The following is a 20437-nucleotide window of genomic DNA, read 5'->3' on the forward strand; positions in this document are numbered from 1 at the left end:
GAAAGAAGGAATTCATCTTGATACTTCGAACTGATACTTTCCAGATCACCTCTGCAGTGTCGCGACAAAACGCTGTAACTTGAGTTACATTGTTTTGTCGCTATAAGCATTTTTGAATTTCCCGAAACCGATATTTATGTTCACCAGGCCCAGCATTGAGCTGAGTCAAATACTTTGAAAATATACCAAAGAGAATTTCGGTGTAAGTAGGAAATTAGCCGGTCTGTGGCGACTTTACGGCTCTTTTTCTCAAAACTGCTCCGCAAAAGTTACAGCGTTTTGTCGCGACAGAGCAGACTTGATACGATTGATGAAAGTTTAGAAGACAGTCGATCACCTGTAACTTTTCGATTTTACATTCCTCTAAATGTCAGAACTCACCGCATCAAGCCTCAGAAATTGTTTCAAGAGTCATTTCTTCTTAGATCCTGTATTATTGAAGAATTAAAAGGTATACTATACCATAAACTAATGTAACAAAAACAAAATATATTTACATCAACGACACAAAAATACAGTACAAAAAATTTTTCAATAAATAATTTACATATAAAAAATTTAACTGTCCCGTCGTAATCAAAGTTCATCTTTCTTATGTTGCAATTTATCAGAAAGTTTTCCAACAAGTTCAGACATAGAAGTGTAATAATAACTACCCGTATCATCGGTAGAATTTTCTGAGTCTTTAGTAAATTGTTCTTGCATTGCTAGTTCTTGGTACTGCACCTGTAACTGTTGAAGTATTTGTTTAGCACTTTGGAACTGTTGCATGCAAACATCAGAAAATGTTAACATTGCGTTCAACACTTTTTCCACCACATCGTGTTCTGGGCGAATTGGTATATCCGGACTCACTGCGGAACTTAAATCATCTCGCTTACTTTTTCTATCTGATTTCGGCACAAATAATAATTTTAATAACCTATTACACCAGTCTTGTTCAACTAATTGTTGTTCTAAATTAATTAAACTATATTGTCTTAATTTTTCGGTTTGTGTTGTGTCTTTTATCTTGGAAATACTTTCTTCAGTTTGCTTTCTTTCAAGAATCAAATCATTTAATAACGTTACCACTTTGATCTGCAGCTTTTGGTATGGCTGTTCTTCTTTATCAAAAAGTCCTGAAAAAACGGACAAACCGCCTTCTTCAATAAGCTTACGTTGCGCTGATGGGAAGTTTCTAACTAAACATGATAAAGCATACAAAGCACGACTACGAACTGACATATCACTATCGAAAGCCAATACACGCAAAAGTTGTTGCACTGCCCCACCTTCCAAAGCTGCGATTTGCACACGTGGATTGCTCTGAACGGCAGACCCAAGAAGATGAACAGCTACAGATCTGATATCAGCTACACTGTTATTCATAGCCGGGAGCACTATATCAGAGAAGCCACCAAATTTCACAAAATCCTGGGCATTATCGTACTGATGAACTAAGTATTCCATGTCCATCAGCATTGAAATTCTTTCAAGGTCATCAGACGTTGCTTTGTATTTCTCGATCATTTGTGACAGAAGTTCTACATCAGTTTTAACTGCTAATTTGAGACTTTCAAACTCTTTCTTAAGCTCTTCGTACGAACGAAACTTCTCCTTCACTCGTTTGATATCCTAAAAAAGAAAGAGGAAAATTTTAATTTTAATATTGCATATCATTCTTACACTGTAAGAAAAATCTACAATATTATTAGCATTTAAAATAAACAAATAAAAATGTCCAAATATGAGACATAAATCGATAGTTTTAATCGAGCTGAACATAAATCGAGTGTAAATCATGCGTAGTTTTCGAGAAAATCGCAATGAACTAATTTGTAGATCTAAAACTTTTTGCGCATGTTCTTGAAAACGCTTGTGTGATAATTTTCTTTTCAAGTACAAGCTATACCTCAACGCACATAATTTAATTTGGTTACGGACTGTATTAGAAGTTAAAAAAAAAAAAAAAAATTATGAAATACTGCAAATCCAGATAGAATTAACCAAGTGATGTGGTATATGAATTTCCTGGGGAGAAGTCTGCAATAGTTATCTGTCGTTTAATCCTGTAGACACCGGCTTCTCATCGGAATTTGCTTGTAACTCTGGATCAGTTGAAGAGTAAACTGAAGATTTATATTCAAACTGCAGAAAGTATTTTCTGTGATAAATACGATAAGCTGAGAATAGCTCCTGTTCATTATGAAGAGGTTACTTAAACGTCGGGGGCAAATGAAAACTGTTCATCTCAATATCTAAAAATATTCATAAAAGGGAGAGTTCTCTCCCATAGCAATACATACATTCTGCCCATATTACGAAGGTGTCCGCTATTGAGAGGTATCCGTTAAGGAAGGCTTCACTGCATTATTATTATTATTATTATTATTATTATTATTATTATTATTATTATTATTATTATTATTATTATTATTCATAAGACAGACGGAACTTACTCAAATATCACAAAAACTGTTGCTGAAATGAGTGCCTCGATGTTAAGTTCGAGAGTTATGTAAACTAGCAAAATCGAATATCAGTTTTTTTTTTTTACTTGCGCACAGCTTCACTCGAATATGCCATGTAATACAGGCAAGGGTCATAAGTGTTTTAAATTCTGCATATGTGAAACTAGTATACAATATCCTATACTCAACGGTTTGACATTCCAGTAGGGTTAATTCTTTAAATTTACCCTATAATACACGAGATACAACTCCTGTGGGAAATACCTAAACTCAGTGCAAAGAAGAAAGATGACAGCAAAAGAAAAAGAATGTTGTATGCCAGTTTCTGGGAAAAAAAAAAGTGATGAAATGTAAATACTACTCGTATAAATGATCTCATTATTTATTTCTCTCCTCATAGGAATTAGGCAGAGCACACCATTCCAACAACAGTGGTATGGTATTGCCTAGGAGACAAGACGAGAAATAGCTCTATCGTCTCTCTTGTTAATTTTTGTCGAATTCTTGTCCCGTCTCAATTCTCGAAGTCTTCTTTCTCGTCTGTTCTCGATTCTCAGAAAGCTTTTCTTGTCTCGTTCTATTAATTCGTGTAGAAATTTTGACTTGATTTTTCGCTTAATTTTATTAGAAGTTACCAGAATCCTTCCTCGTCACGAGAGGCACACAAAGACTGTGATATAACATTTAAACCATATTTATTATTTGAAGTATATTGTGTAATGACTTGAGTATCTTGAAATGCAGACAAATGCACTTCATTTTGTCTGTGGAATCACTTTATTACTCTATAAAATTTATACTGTGAATTATGTAACACTTAAACAGTGTTTGAGATTTAAGACTTCCGTGAAGTAGTGTTGACCACAAGACTCGATAAATTTCGTTGCTTTTGTTTAATTTTAGTATCCTTAATTTTGAAATTAAAATTAAACAATTTATATTCACACAATATATATATCTTTTTACCTGTTCTAAGAACCCACACAAAGATTTATAACACTAGTTACTATATTTATAATGCAAATTTGATCTGAGCGAATAACTGAACATTCAACGTATAATTACTTTGTAGACTTGTGCAAGGGTTATGTTTATTTCGGATAAAATCGTAGCTTTCCTGGAGGAATAACAGAGTTAATTCAGCTCACTTTTGTCTTTTCGAGGAAGGGGCACGATTTGGTCTGGAATGTAATGAGAAACCCTGTACAAGCCTACGGTACTGCTGAGTACCTTCAGTTTTCAATAATTTGCAACGAACTTCAAAAGGGGATTTGACACTATTGAACTGACCGAATATATGAAACTGTCAGGGAATTAAGTATGTTATATTGGCAAGAAATGTTTGAAAGGAAGTAGCACGCTAATCATGCGACTGTATCCATGTGAAGATTATATTTGTTAGCTGAATTGAACCTATAAACATAGCAAATAATTTGCCCATAAATTGTTGTATCTGGTTAGGTTGAGACTGAAAATAGCCATTTATAATATAAGTGGTGATTTGAGGTACCAATTCCCTGTAATGATATCTGTATAATAGCAGGAGGCAGTAAATGGCAGCAAATGTCATTTGTAAGTGATTAGGCCTACCGAGCGGTATAGTTTAATGTCAGTTGTATATTATTATTATCGGTTTCCTAATATGTAGGATATATTACTATTAAATATTGGTACGTATTCTTGAAGAAGTACTTTCAGTTGTACAACATAAATTTGTGATTCCTTGCTTGAGAATTGAAGACCCGCTGTAGAAAACAATGCAAGTGCCACCTTGAAGTTGTTTCATTTATTTTATTTTTTAAATACGTTTATGCCTTAGTTAGCTTTTCATACTTCGTTATATACTAGGTTGTATTTCTAAGCAATAGTATTTTCTATTTTGTGACGCTTGGGCACAATTTACTATCTTTTGTCTCTAGTGTTACGTAACTATTGTTTTTGGCACTTACTATTGTTTTCTAAGAGGCACGTAACTATTGTTTTCTACAGCGAGTCTTCAATTATTATTCTAGAGTTTATCAATCTTACACTTATATAAATACAACACAAACATATTTATGTAAACTTCTAAGTTTTTCTCTAAATGACTTTTCTTAAAGATGAGAACTGTGTTGTTCTCTCGCACTTGAAAATTGGAATTACTTCATATGAGAAAATGGGAGGAATCAACCAATTTTCCTTTCACTACATCCTCTGTAGATGCTAATTAAAAAAAAAAAAAAAAAAAAAAAAGGCGTCATGGTTAATGAATCGGAATGATAAGCCGGAGATCCAGGTTCCTATTCCAGGCTCAACCGTTAAGTACTAATAGTGTTGTAAAATTACAAAATTGGTCAGTTCCAAACAGCAAGCGAATACATACAATTTTAGCATAACTAGAGACTCCCAACTGATTTAAAGCAATCGCAATTTTCCAACTATTACTAAGCACTAAATACGTATACTAGGGTTGTTACATGAATATATGGAGATCAGTAATATTTTGGTTCATCATACTCGGAAACACAATTTTCTTTCCCCAAATATTGATTCTCGATCAGGTCAATTGCTTCAGCTTGAATTCTGTCGAAAGTAAATAGCGTACATAATTTGGATTGCAACACCTAGATGGAAATTTTGAATATTCAGGTTACACTGAGATGAATCAAGTAATCTAGCTTTAAAGTTTTATTCAAAATTACCACTCAACAACTCAGTCGTCATTAACTCTCGAGGGAATTTTCGTTCCAAGCACTTGGCAGATATACAAGATGTTCTCACTTGTTTTCTAGTCCGATGCGATTTTTATTCCACCACCTACGATTTCATATGATGATCTGGTCTTGAAATTAAGATATAAAGGAACGCTGTTATGGATATATGCAGAAACTTGTGATTTAATAATTGATATTATTCCCCATTACTTGCACATAAATCTTATTAATTGTAATTACATTTATTCTATCAATATTTATACGTATCATGTTTATATTTTATTCTATCATCGGTATGTAAAATGGTATCAACTGTATTGAGATTGACAGAATAAATAGATAACCAGAATAAAATATTTATATCCCGAAATGTGTTTTCCTAAAGTCACTCCACCTCATTTTCAATATTTAATTTTCAAAATTTGATTACGATCGGTTCAGTCATTCTCGATCTTACTCAGCATAATCAAATATGTTTTTAACTCCCACTTCCTCAAAGTCGATCTTAAACGAGTTTTTTCAAACTCTAGACGTTCCTAAATGCTTTCTCTCCTTAAACAGTAAATTCACTACGTTTGATGTTTATCGATTTCCGGAAGTCGTCTCTACCTAATTTGAGTGACTTGAATTGACGTTTAGCGTCTCTTTCAGCAGCGAAATTATATAAGACGTGCACCTACAGCTTATCGTGAGATCCACACGAGCTCCCGCCGGGAATCGAGCCTAGGTACCTCGCGCCTCACGTACGCGAACCATATAGCTACGAAACGAATTAGATTTGAGTTGATTTTGAGTTTAACATCCCTTTCAGCAGCGAGGCTATATGAGACGGGACCTACTGATTAACGTGGAATCCGAACTACATGAGCTCCCGCCGAGAATCGACCCCGGTATCCCCCGATTAGATTTGAGTAACAAAATGTATCCTGTGAGAGCAAAATCTGGTGCGATTGGTTCAGCTCCTTTCACGTTTAGTCGACCCAACGAATCGTCGATCTAACCCACATCAAACTTTTTTTTTTTTTTTTTTTTTAAACCTTCAGCTCAATGATTTAAAACACAAATTACTATAAAACATATACAGTGCGTCCCACTAGCTTTCGAACCCGAACAAAACTGTTATAATTTTCGAACAAATATACATAAGAAAATGAAATTCACAATACACGTACCTTGTTTCATGCTAAACACGAGAAAGGGTTGAACAGAAGCGCATACGTCAAAACAAAGACGATAGGTGGCGCCAGGGGAAGTGCTGCTTGGCGTGGTGCAAGTGCGTTAGTGTGACTCGAGTTGCTGCATCGCGAGGATGGTTCTGTACACCGTACAGGAACGCGTGTTCATTGTTAAAAAATATTGGATATCGGGATCGTATCAGACCGTTCAACGTGAATTTTGCCGTGAATTTGGATGCCGTAAAGGACTATCGAAATCATTAATACATCATTTGGTGAACAATTTCGAAACATCAGGAACGTTGCTTGTGGGCCATGGAGGCGCGCGTCCACGGATGTCTGAGGAGACAGTACAGAATGTGCGGCAACGTCTTTTGCAGTCCCCTAAGAAGAGCCTGCGTCGATTATCACAAGAGGTAGGGATGTCAAAGTCAACTGTGCAAAGAGCCGCCAAAAGAGCCAAGCTGTTTCCATATCGCGTTACAGTCGTCCAGGAGTTGAAGACTACAGATTGGGAAAAGCGCGTGATGTATTGTCGTTGGTTGCAAGCTTTGATGCATGACAATCCAGGAATCCTAGACTATACTTGGTTCACAGATGAAGCTTGGTTCCATCTCTCCGGTTATGTGAACTCGCAGAATACTCGGGTGTGGGCCGCCGAAAATTCGCATGTGTACTATGAGATTCCACTTCATTCCTTGAAGGTGGGAGCATGGTGTGCAATTTCCCGACAGCGTATCATTGGACCCAACTTCTTTGAAGATACAGTGAACACACAAGTTTATTTACACATCTTCAGTGAATTTGTGAATCAGCTGGACGATCAAGAACTGCGTCGCGGTTATTTCCAACAAGACGGAGCAACATGCCATACTCCCAACGTGGCCATGGTAGAAATTGAGTCCTTTTTTGGTGACAGGATAATCTCCAAAGGATTGTGGCCACCAAGATTCCCGGATTTGACACCACCTGATTTCTTCTTATGGGGTTTTCTTAAATGTTGTGTCTACAGAAACAACCCACGATCACTGCAAGAGCTGCGAAACAACATTGAGAATGCGATTCATGAGATCACACTGGAGACTCTACAACAGACTTTTCACAATATGGAACGCCGTGTACAAACATGTCTTGACGTCCAGGGAGGACACTTTCAGCACCTGCTGTGACGGTCATGTATTCAGCATGAAACAAGGTACGTGTATAGTGAATTTAATTTTCCTATGTATATTTGTTCGGAAATTATAACGTTTTTTTTCTTTCTTTCTTTTTTTTTCCGGGTTCGAAAGCTAATCGGACGCACTGTATGTTTTTAATGTACTTATAATGTTACATATAAGAATGTTGAGTATTTCTCGGCATCCCATTCCTTGCCTGTAATTCTATGGACGCATATCTCAAGAAGCCGATTACGAATAGCCTTCAGTTATCGCCAAAAGCTTCTGGCAAAGATGTGGGATGCTTTCTCTCTCTCCTTTTTATGCTACCTCAGTAAAACAGTTCTGCGACGAAATGCTACGGTACACATTTACCGGATTTTTGGGAACTGTTATTAAAATTCTGCAGCTTACTACCATCTTAGGATCCCGAAATAGATGGTAAAATTTTATTGAATGGTCCTTATATCAATTGATAATAATTGCTATGATGCAATACTACATAACGAATAACTGAAATATGAAAGATCTCACCTTGTGTCCGGGAAATTAAAAATTCTATCAAACAGCTTCGATGCACGCTGACATCTTTATCGCATGACTTCTATTCGGTTCTACATATGGGTAACTATATGTTTTACTAGTAACATATAGGTAAGTTCCTGCCTTCCTATGGAACTCTTATGAGGGGAAAAAGTTAATGAAATCCTCACATTTCGAACTGTGATGAATTTTTAAAAAGCTTTTCATTATTAATCAGGTTAGATGAAAGTTTAAATTTGAAACATTGAATAATGCGTACGGAATTAGTAGATTTTGCTGGTATTTTACAGGTCATGAATTTCGGAAAGATGCGTTGACTTTTACAGATTTGTAATTCCATAAATACAAGGTAAGATCTTGCATATTTAAGCCTGTATAAAACCTCACCTCTTCACTTGCAACTTCCACGTCTTCTCCTTCCATGTTCTGTAGAGCCTCTTGGAGACGCTTTTTATCATACTTATCACCAGAGAATACAGTACTTGAACCATCGTCTGCAGTGAACACCTCTATTCCATCCACTCGGCTGTCAGAACCATGGAAATCTTTATTCTGGCCGGTTTCTTCCTCATCTTCTGAGACTTTAACAACAGCGTGGTCCTTGTTAGATTCTTCATCGATCAGCTTTGCTTCCACTTGTCCTGTCTGAAGGTTCATCCGCACATGAAGACCTTGAGGGATTGCTTGACCTGAAACAACCAAATAATTCAGTTTTATGTAACTTTCTTTGCACATGAGAATACAGAATCATTTAAATATCTCCCCACTTGATTCAGTCTCATTACTCTTGTAGTATTTCTTATATTTCGCCTGCAGCAGTCTTGTTCAAACATACAAAGTTTAGGTTAAAATAAAAGTTGAAGAGCCTATAAAAATGAAACTGAAAGATGCACTGAACCGCCACATTCATGCTAATTTTTGGTAGCGATGATCCTCTTTATTTCATGATCATAATTATTTATTTTCTTCAAACAAGACTAAAGCTGCACGACTTTCTCAATAAGAATAAATGTGTTACAATATGGAAGACAATGGAAAATAATAAAGTGTGAGTAGGTATATTAGATTCAAAATCTGGTGACCTCCCAGTGCTGCTATCTACGTGCTTTAATGCTAATACTTATTGTATTCAAGGAAATTCTCTATAAAGAACCTCATGTTTTACCATAACTGCCTTGTTACATGTTGATCTTTTTTAGTTTCTTAAATAAATACTGATTATAAAATTAAACTAATCCTGTAGTATTTAATGTTCATTTCGACCACATTCTACTATTGTCTTCCACGGAGCTTTCTAGTCTCACTGTAAATAACTTGCAGAGACAGATATGAATCCAACTTTCGAGAATAAATGTTGCAATAACATTATACACATTCTAGCTGGAGAAGATGGCTACCGTTTAATGTTAAAACATTTCTTCTCAGAAGTTTGATAGTACTAAAGTGATACACTATATACAAAATGCAAACATAGAAACAAGTTTTTGTAGATCATTTATAAATTAAGAACCCTTCATAATTTAAGAAAAGAAGACAAGCAGCAATATGCAATGAGTTCGTTGTTCTACTATCTACCTTTTGAGAAATTGGTCTGCAGATGGTTGTAGAATGGTTTTAACTGAAATATATACACTTATGTAATCAATGAGGTTAAAAGCTTTATTTTTTATTACAAGAAGTCCTTGCTATCGCTACAGTTTCTCCCTCTCTGGTTTAGGTTCTATCACGTCTGATTTTCTCAGAATTCTATTATTAGTCATTGGCCACTGAAAAATAATCTGTTTAGTAAATAAGCCAATGAACACGAGCTACTCCACGGAAAGGGAATGAATACTTTGTCGAGTTACACTAACGAAATAAAATGCAGCAGGTGCGATCGTAACCAAATAATGATCAGCACATATTTACTCCATATGAAGTCAGAAACACGATCAAATTACTTTTATGATTGGAGAAAATTTCAAAGACGCTTGAAATTTGAAATTCAAAGACGAAAAAGTTTCAAACTTTTTAACTGACATCTAACAAATTTCTTCAATCAAAACAACAGCCCTTACGCCCTTAGCGAACATATTGACACTAAACAGCGGACAGTTTTACTATTTATTTTAATACTGTATATCGCACGCCATTACTGTAACTTCTTAATTATATGGGAGTATAATACCATTGTCTAATCTACAGTATATTATAAAATTGAAAGTGACTATGTTTGTGACTCTTAATCTCTTGAACCACTCGACCGATCTCGATCGAATTTTCAACGTTCATGAGGTTCGGGCCTGAAAAGTTTTTGTCATTTCACTTTTACGGTGCAACGAAAGGAGGAGGAGATTATATACTGTATATATTATATACATATCATTCTTCTTCACATGTTACGAATTATTATTTTAGGTGAATAAAATACAAACAGCACTTGTATGGTCCTGAGTAGGTCATTCTAGGCATTAACTTTTAGAATGGTTTATATTTCTGGGTTAAAATAATATTGTTTTTCTAGGAATACCTGTTTTTATATCGTATGGGAAGAATAATAATGTGCCCTTGTACTTAGTGTATGACTATGTGTGGGGGATTTGAAAACACATATCGCATAACAGAAAAAAGTACCCACGTGCACGGGAGATAAGAAGTAGCTGTTGTAAACTATTACCAACTCTTGAACCACCCGTCTGATCTCGATCAAATTTTGAACATATAAAGGTAACCAAGAAAGTTCTGTCACTTTTTCACACATCACCTTCGAACATCGATATATCACCTAAGACGTACTTCGAAGATCGAAAATAGTCTCCATCGGGGTAGAAACTGGTGGGCCGTGAAGCGAAGAAAGTATCAAATGCATTTTGCGCCTCTACTAGGGATTGAAACTGGCCTCTTCTAAGGTGACTGTCCAAGGAATTGAACAGGTGATAATCGGACAGTGCAATATCCGGGAAGTATGGCGGATGAAATAGTGTTTCTCATTCAAGGCGTAGAATAGTGTCCTGGGTCATCCTATCACATGGGGCTTAGAGGATTCCTTTGCGATTCAGAGTTTGGAGTTTCCCTTGAATATGGCTCAACTGCTGATAGTACACTGTTGGATTGATGCTCTAACCAGCTGATAGCAATTCTCGATGAACGATGCAGTCCACCGAACACACAGAAGGATCTTTTTCTGGTGCGGTGCTTGTTTCGGCTGTTTTGTAACTGGTTCATGGAATACTAACCAATGATGACGGCGCCGTGGAGCTTCGTACAGGACCCCCTTCTCATCACGTGTCAACAGCCTGTCCAGAAATGACTCCTTCTTCAGACGAGACAGCAAAGAAACACGGGTATCTGCTCGCGTTGCCTTCTGGCCCGGAGTCAAATAATGTGGAACCCGTCGACTCAACTTGTAGTGCTTCCCAAGTTGACGGAGGTGCTGCCGAATGATTTCTTCATTCACACTGAATTGTAGTCCCAGTTCCTCACATGCCTGGCCACTGTTCGCCTCAATTGCTGCCTGAAGATCTTCGTTTTGTACATGTGTTGCTCTTCCGGCACGTGGTACGTCTTCGAGTGTTTCGTCACAGTCCTTAAACTTGTTAAACCACCGCTGCACTGTCCGCGTAGTCACGATACAAAAGGCCTGACATATCGTTCGCCCAGCTGCAGCGGCGTTTGACCCCAGTTTGAACTCGTACAATAAACATGCCCTTATGACGCTCTGTGGCGATGCCATGTTACTCTGTCCTTACGCAAGTTCACAGTGTAACTGAACTGCCACAACCAGGTAATATGTTGCATATACCCACACCACCAATGACCTTCGCCTTATCTTCATTCGCATTCATATCACTTTGACGATGTAACTTAAGGGAGGGGGAGAGAGACTTAGAAATGATCGAAAATGACCGATATTAGTGTCGAATCTACTGTATAGTTTTTGGGATCGCTGAGATGAACTATGACACTTGTGATGCTGTTTAAATCCAAATTCAGCTCCGCAGTTTGGGAGAGGGGGAGAGACATAAAAATGATCTAAAATGACCTGTATTAATGCCGAATCTATAGATTTACAGATTGCTGAGATGAACAGTGACATTTCTGATGCCGTTTAAATCCAAATTCAGCCCTGGAACTTGGGGAGGGATATATATATATATATATATATATATATATATATATATATATAATGATCGAAATGACCAATATCGGTGTCGAATTCATAGTTTTCGGGGTGAGTGAGATGAACAATGACACTTCCGATGCCGTGCCTCGTAACAGGATGCATAAAAATAATCGAAAATGACCGATATCAAAGAGCGCTTTAATAATAGTAAAAAGTGACTGACTAACGGAACATATTTCTATTTTTTCTTAATTTAACCCAGAGAAGCGGATAATTGATGCTAGTAGAATATAAATCCTCGCTGTGTAATTTGAACAAATTTCCTGTACTGAAAAACAGACAGATTGAACCTACCTTTTTGAACTGTTTGCCATTCTTTTGTTGGTGTAAATATCTCTTGCGTATCGTCGATTGCCTCACTTTTGTCACCATCTTTTGAAGTTGTTTTTACTTTAACCGTTGACACACCATCTTCTCTGCTTAGCGGTAAGGTCATCAAAACAACGAAGAGACAAATTAAGTTCCATCTTATAAACACCATCTGAAAAAAAGTCAGTAGAAATTGTACAATTATTTGGGTTAACTCACTGCAATTGAGTCCTCTTAAGTTTAAAATATTTGTTAAAGATACATTTCACCTCCGGAAATCCAATTCGTTGGATTCAAACAATTAATAAATGTACGAAGAGTGTTCCGAAAGTTACGCGTAAAATGTTTCTTTACATTACACTAGTTTTCGTTTTCGTATTAGTGGTCTCATGATTTCTGAATTCCTTTCACAAGAGTAGTTTGGCTGGACCATTATTCTATTTTCTGTTGGCGGAAATCTTCAACATCCTCTTTGGACAAACAGGACGAGGACTGTAGATGTGTATGATTTCACTACTCTTACAAATCCTTTTAAATACAGACTTTTAAATGTTTTCATATAAAACAACTGTGAAAATCTTTATAAGTTGTCTCACGTGTAACTGCGAGTACATTTGAACTCAAGCTTTTGTTTAATATGTTCCTTTTCTGGGTCGAAACCGTAACCTATTACAGGATAGTAAACAAATTAAGGTACTACTTGTATTTCGGTTCCTTTTGCTACTAAATGCATATGAAATTTTCTTCGTAAGTTTTTATAATATTTCCATAGAGTAATATGAGTATTTTAAAGAAAGAAAGAGATCTTTACATCCCAAGGTTATGCCGGCTAGGCTAAAGGAGACGGCGATTATGAAAAATGAATGAAATTGTGGAATGAAGAAAGTGAGAGGAAACGGAAGATCCTCGAGGAAACCCACGCACATGGTGTTTGTCTACAACAAAGTTCACTTGGCGCGAAGTAGGATCGAACCAGGGACTCATGCACCAGAGGTGAACGCTCTACTACTGAGCCACCGCGGCCCCTAGAGGAAGAAAGAAAATAATAACAACCCATTTCCTTCATAAAACATTTTTATAACAAAGATATCTTTATCCAGTCTACGTGATTTTAAATTTTTATTATTATTATTTAGCTTCGCGATCACGTTTGAGTATATCATTACTCACTTCTCCCTCCCTTCTACTCAACATATGTACTCAAGATTGCTTAAGGAATGTGTAGGGATCTAATGATACAATAAATTATCTCACTCAAAACAAACTCGACTATTTCGAGACACGTAGAAGTCAATGAGAGCTGATATAATCGAGCTGATAACATCTTAACTTTACCTGTTCAACTCGAGTCCTTTTTTTTTTTAGTGAATCAAGTTCGCATCGTATGTTTTCCTGAGCTATAGAAAAAGCGTTAAAAAAAAATAATTATCAGAAGTTTTAGAATGTATTTCGTTTTTGTTATGCATCTGTACTGAAACATGGAAGTTCTCTCTAAAACACCAAGAAACTAATCACGTAACAGGAAAACTATGGAGGATCTTTTCCATAGCATGTAGAAAACTCAGGGTCAGGCAATAAAAAAATACAAACTAGACGATAGGCATAGCAGGATGAGGTTTTTAGCAGTTCTAGTGAAATAAATTAAAAGGTAATTTATTTGATATTTATATTTCCAGCATGCACATTGAATATTTTAAATTTTATTGGAATATAATTTTTTTTGCGTTATGAATAATGCTGTCAATTCACTTACAATAACGTTAGATGGAAAACTGCGAGAAAAGAAAGGGGAGTCCGAAATCCGGCAACGCTGCGCTAAATATCGTTTACTATTGGCTACTGTTCATATCGCTTCTCATCTGAAAAACGCTATAGTGCATGCGACTTTAATGGTTGTAGTCTGCACAGTGACTTCTAGTTCTTTTACGCCATTTTGTGTGTAGCGTTTAGTCTCAAACTTATTTTTGATATTTTTAAATCATTATGAAAAATTCCAAGATAAAATGGCTTGTTGTCCTTTTCAGGATATGCATCTCACTCAGATGCAACTCCTGTAAAATTCTCAGAATTTTTGGAATTGGTGTTTCTGAGACATTCATACACACACACATTAAAAAGAAAGAAAAAAAAAAAAAACTACAATCAAAACATTAGCCACAGAAATTAAAACATGAACTTTTTTTCTCTTTACACAAAACTGTTCAACTTAATATTGGACGTGCTTTTCAGGACATACAGTATTGTACGATCCATATCAACATTCAAACAAATCAAAATTTTTGGATTGGCATTTCCAAGAAAAAAAAATTAAAAATTCAGAAGGCTACAGCGTGAGAACTTAAACATATATTTCTAAACGAAGGATATCTTTTGAGTGACTACATTATTCAAATGAAACAAAATAGCTTGAACCGTTCTCGAAACAGAATATTTGCGTAAAATCGCACGTGAGAAATAGCACCCCGGGCGCCATGTTTAGCTGCCAGTATCTCGAGGCAGGTAAAAAAGGCTTCTTACTTTGCCCTACATTTTAACGTATGTTAAATCCAACAACACTTGATAATATGAAGGTAATTTTCTGCTTGAATTGGCATGGACTATGCCACTATCTTTAGTATCTATAGTGCTTACAGTTCGTATTGCCGGTTTCGTTTCATGAAAAACAATGGTTCCTTTACGTATCATTAGGAGCTTCTAAAATAAAATGAAATGAAATCTTTAAGTTTAACGTCCCACGGGTATGCCGTTTAGGCTAAAGAAGACAGTGATAATGAGAAATGAGAGAAATGGTGGAATGAAGAAAGTGGGAGAATCCCGAGAAAACCCACGAGCACGGTGTTTGTCCACCACAAAGTCCACATGGCGCGAGCTGGGATCGAACCAGGGACCCCAAGCACCGGAGGCGAACGCTCTACCAGTGAGCCACCGCGCCCCTTTAAGCTTCCAAAAGAATTGCAGCACCTCTTCAAGAAGAGTTCAGGACATTTAACCTGTATATAGCCACGAAAATAATTATTTAGCAGTTTTTAAGTGTGAACCAAGAGTGGAAAACAACTTCACTACTAGCACCAAATAAAGGATAGGTCGTAAAATTCCACAAATACCACTAATAGGAATAACAAGCGCTTTCACACAATAGCGAGAGAACTGTTAAAATTACAGAGACAGTTAATAAACAATAATTAAAACTAGAATAAAGTTTACGGAATACTCCGCATAAAATTGTATTTTGTGAGAAAGCTCAAAACCGTATTTGAAGGTGTAAAGGAAAACACCTGGTGGATCTCCGTGAAGATTCAAATTCAATTAATGGACAAAAATTGAGGTAGAACCTAAGTGACATTTCTTGTAAATACGAGCCCTATAGCTTCAATCAGTAAATATTACTGAAATGAGTTTGAAGAACTAAGAGGTTGAACATGATTATTGCACCAAAATTTTACTTTTTTCCTGAGTGAGTACTACCTGTTATAAAGAAATTTAAAATTACAAACTGGTAGTAGTACACCTCCAAGAAAATACTCTTCGATTAGTTTGTATTTATGTATTTATTTACATCACATGCAACAGATGTTACCGATTATAGAAAATTTCATATATAACACAACCACCTGAAAAAATCGGATTTTATATTCTTTTCACAGAGATGTGTCTAACCTTCAACGTGTGACGTTTTGTCCGACTGCAGCAAAGCTAAACAAAGAGCATTATTTCTTAGTGTATACATATATAATATTAATAGAATTTTTCTTGTTCTCTCTAAATGGTTTGAATCTCGTGAATCTTAGGAGTGACAGAGAATATATGCCTTAATGTTCAATAAACCTCAGAGTATTATACATGATACTTATTTGAATGAAGAGCTTGCGCCCAGGAAGCGGGACGGTAACAAAACACAATCATTTCATTCTCAAAATATAACCTTGTACCTACACGGTTCAGATTCCACAGTAAACTATAGGTCCACATTTCATATAGCCTCTGTGGTCAAAAGGGAAGTTAAAACTCGAATCAACAAATCAAAATGTAACATGACGGAATTTATTTAACAGTACAGGTTAAGAATACAGGGTAAAAAACTCGCATTTCGTCATGAGAAAAAGTACTTTCATAGCCTATCTACTAGACTCTTCTCATGTTGGCACATACCGATACCCACTTAGCTCACGTAAATTTGAGGGCTGCCACCAAAATAACTGTTCAAAAAATATTATTCTTTCATTAGGCATTTCCTAATGCATCCTAAACTTATTTCCTTGGCGCCTATCCGCTAACTGCGTACAAATTCATAATAAATAGCTGCTAACTCTGCTCATAAGAAAAACATAAACCAATCTGTACTAGATATTTACTACACAAGCTAGCATTGCATCTAATTGGATTCAGGCAGGGCGAAGGGTAAGTCTTTACTTTGACTCCAACTGTGACTTTAATCGGTTCTTATAGGTTCAGTTACTTCCTGGAACTGTTTGTGCGTGAGTCACTTGTTAGAACTGTTCGTGCCTTTGGTGTGACGTCTTAGTTCATATTTTTCCCACTAGGTGTTTGTGTAGTCATATGGTAGTTGGTTAGTAGTCACATGTTCTGTGTGCATGTATGTGTGTGCAGCTGTTTGTGGCATGCGGGAGCGCGTAATTGAATTGGTTGAATTGAGTTAGAGAAAACCTATCATAGTTGTGGTCTAAACTGAAGATATTTTCGACGTATTCTAAAAGTGGACGTTTATTGGTTTCTTGTTTGTAATAATAGCAAGTGTGCTCGGTTTAATAAAACGACGTGTGTGCGGAAAGGAACATTTTTCAGTAATGTTGAGTATTGTGCATGAGTTCTTGGTATCTTATTTTTTCGTGTGCGGAATCAGCAGTTATGAGTTCATTATTCATGAGATTTCTCCTATGGCGAAATGGTGAGTGTTTTCTTTTTTTAATTCATATTATTTTTATTCTTGATTTGTTTTGCATTTGAGTATTAGGCAAAGTATTTGGTTTGCTGCTGCTTGTCCTATTGTCTTGTTGAGATGTAATTTTTTTTTCTTTGTCATGCACTGATTTATGATTAGAGACGAGTGTTTTTTTTTTTTTAATTTTTCCCTTCTTATCTTAGCTTTATAGTAGTGGTGTGATTATTTATTATTATTTTGGATGTTTTTATGGTACTTGAGCGGGGGGGTTGGGGGGCGGTAGCCCCCCATTTAGATCTCAAAATTCATAGTCACCGCTTCACCTGAATTGATGTTTAGTAACATTGTGGCCCTTGTACTTATAGTATAATTCTTAACTTCGTATAATAACATTGTGGCCCTTGTACTTATAGTATAATTCTTAACATCGTATAGTAACATTGTGGCCCTTGTACTTATAGTATAATTCTTAACATCGTATAGTAACATTGTGGCCCTTGTACTTATAGTATAATTCTTAACATCGTACATTACTTTCACTGTGTTAGTAATTGTAATCGATTCATGTGATCCGGTTCCGGGAGCAGTTTAGGAATGATTCCTAAACTGCTCCGGGAACCGGATCACATGAATCGGTTGAAGTCACAGTTGGAGTCAAAGTAAAAATTTGCCGGGCGAAGCTTGAGAACTTATGCGCGGGTCTATCCGTAACAAGCAGGTGCATAAAGAAAGAAAAAAACGTAATAACCTGTACGGTACTAGGTAATCGCTACCAGCTGGGTTAGCATTGATTGATATTTATGTCCCGTTCAGCAGCTAGGCTATATGAGACGTGGACCTACGGATTAACGTGGAATCCGAACCACATGAGCTCCCGCCGGGAATTGAACCCGGATCTCCCGCGCCAAAGACGCGTTCGCTAACCGCTTAGCCACGAAGGAGCTCTGGGTTAGCATTGAAACTGTATAGTAATGAACCACGCTTTCAAACGCTTCAATGTTCATGAATCAGTTTAACGTTTCCTGCTTACATAAATAAGTTACTTAAAATTCACTCGGATATCTTTTAGTTTCTCCCCCAATCTTGCCCATATAAGATCTCCAGTGTTACTTCTGGCTAAACTGCAACAGGGAGCCTCTTTTCAACGTTGTTTTACTACTTAATTGGGATGGCATTTAGAGTCTCCCCTAACTCGTTTCATGGGTCCAGAACCGAGTATCTTGTTTTTGTTTAAATTGTGACAAAGGTAAAAAACAATAAGCCCTGAGGGGCTTCTAACCCCTTCGCTCGCTGTTACTCGCTCAGCTTTATTTTATAAAGATTGGGGGAAGAAACTAAAAGAAAAGTAAATGGTCATCATTGAAGAAAGAACAAATAAGGATGGCATTTAGTCTGCCCCAAAGATGTGCAACACACAAGCCATGCATTTTATGACATATAAAGTGTTTTCCACTATCGTTTATGCGTGTACCCACCGCCGCTGATAAGCCTGCTCCCTACGGAAGGACCCCTCAAGCTCCCCTTCTATGTTCCTGCCTTGATTTGGTTAGATAGCATTCGTGCTTTTTAATGGCCATCTAGCACAAGTTGGTTCGTGTTTTATGCACTAGTTTGTGTCCACACCGTATTTTGAACAATAATCACTACTGAGCCAGGGTCACAACCTAGTATTTTGGAGGAGTAACTAAATGATAACCTCCCCCCTTTTTTTTTTCGATTTTTGTGTCGCCCAGCGATACAGCAGTAATGGCCAGAAGAGTTTGTTTAATGAAAATGACAACAATTATCTACATTGGCACCATATTGCAACAACAAGGTTCGATGACGATCATTTTCTGGCCGTTAGTCAGCTCATATTATTGAGAGACTCAAAAATTATATGTATACTAATAATTAAATCTTACCCTTTGAAACAGGGGTTTGACAAATCTAACATTTCGACTGACAGAAGATAATTTCCAGGTTAGGAACTGAAAAGTTGGACGAGCAGGATTTGAATCATCGTCAACCTAGACTTTCCAGTGGAATTGGGCTATTAGCTTGTATTGTGTCTTTGGGTACCGTAATAATGTAATAAAAAAAAATGACTGTGAATAAATTTCTTTGTTCTGTTCTGAAAATGGTAACCAGCCTAAATTAGTCGCTATTACTGAAATGCTGATGCTTTCACATGATGTTCTATTTCCTGACTTTCCTAAATTACAGCATTAAGCTTAAACTTTTAAAGGAACACCAACAAGAACGCAAAAGTGAATTACAAAATTGATGAGTCTAGTAGAAAGTCACAAAATAAGCTTTTAACACATGCATCGAATAAACTCCTTAACTACAAGTATTATAACTAACACCTTACTCCTAAAAGAAAAATGCCAAAAATGACTAATAGTTACTTAATGAAATTTTCCTGGTGTTAGTTTGGTAATTAAATACAAACCTTTGCTGCAAGAATATATGAACAATGTACACGAAACTTCAATAGTTTAATTATTTATCGACATACAAGAGAAACGTTGAAAAATATCGGTTTGAAACACATTGAATTTTTGAACAGATGAGAACAACATTTGTAATATAAAACACCACCGAACAATTTCACTATTTTACACTTGAGACACTGATATTTTCTCACATCCAGACCTCTCTGATTACGAACGCTCGACAGCATTCTGCTGTTTAAGTTATACCAACTGCTGTCTGATGTAATAATTCATTAAAATGTAGCAAATAAATAACAAACGTAAAAAGAATAAAATTTATATAACAAAAAATACATATGAATATTGGTTTTAAATGTATTATTTATAAAATAGTTTGTTGTAAATTATTTTGATAGTCAATAAAAATATTAAGATTTTCGGAAATTATGCTGGTAACTGTGACAATGATATTCTCCAATAACATTCGACTACGTAACTACTAGCTTACCAATAATAATCGAAAACGTAACTCGACGTCCAACCCCTATAGCAGAAAAAGTCTCATAAGCATCATGTGGCGTAAGATAAATGAACTTAAACTTGCACAACTTCTGTAAAATGAAATTAA

The 20437-nt window shown here is 36.2% G+C and overlaps 1 protein-coding gene across 1 annotated transcript; it reads right to left on the reverse strand.

Moving 5' to 3' along the window:
- Positions 1-474: 474 nt before the first annotated feature.
- Sil1 (Sil1 nucleotide exchange factor) lies at positions 475-20156 on the reverse strand. Its single transcript, XM_081734238.1, has 4 exons — positions 19827-20156; positions 12478-12664; positions 8409-8710; positions 475-1617 (listed from the first exon to the last, which is right to left on the reverse strand). Exons 2-4 carry the CDS (start codon positions 12662-12664, stop codon positions 577-579), a joined length of 1530 nt encoding a protein of 509 aa, XP_081590364.1. The 5' UTR covers positions 19827-20156; the 3' UTR covers positions 475-576.
- Positions 20157-20437: the final 281 nt, after the last annotated feature.

Source organism: Thermobia domestica, chromosome 12, assembly GCF_964235325.1.
Source record: "Thermobia domestica chromosome 12, izTheDome1.hap1.1, whole genome shotgun sequence".
Classification (NCBI taxonomy): domain Eukaryota; kingdom Metazoa; phylum Arthropoda; class Insecta; order Zygentoma; family Lepismatidae; genus Thermobia; species Thermobia domestica.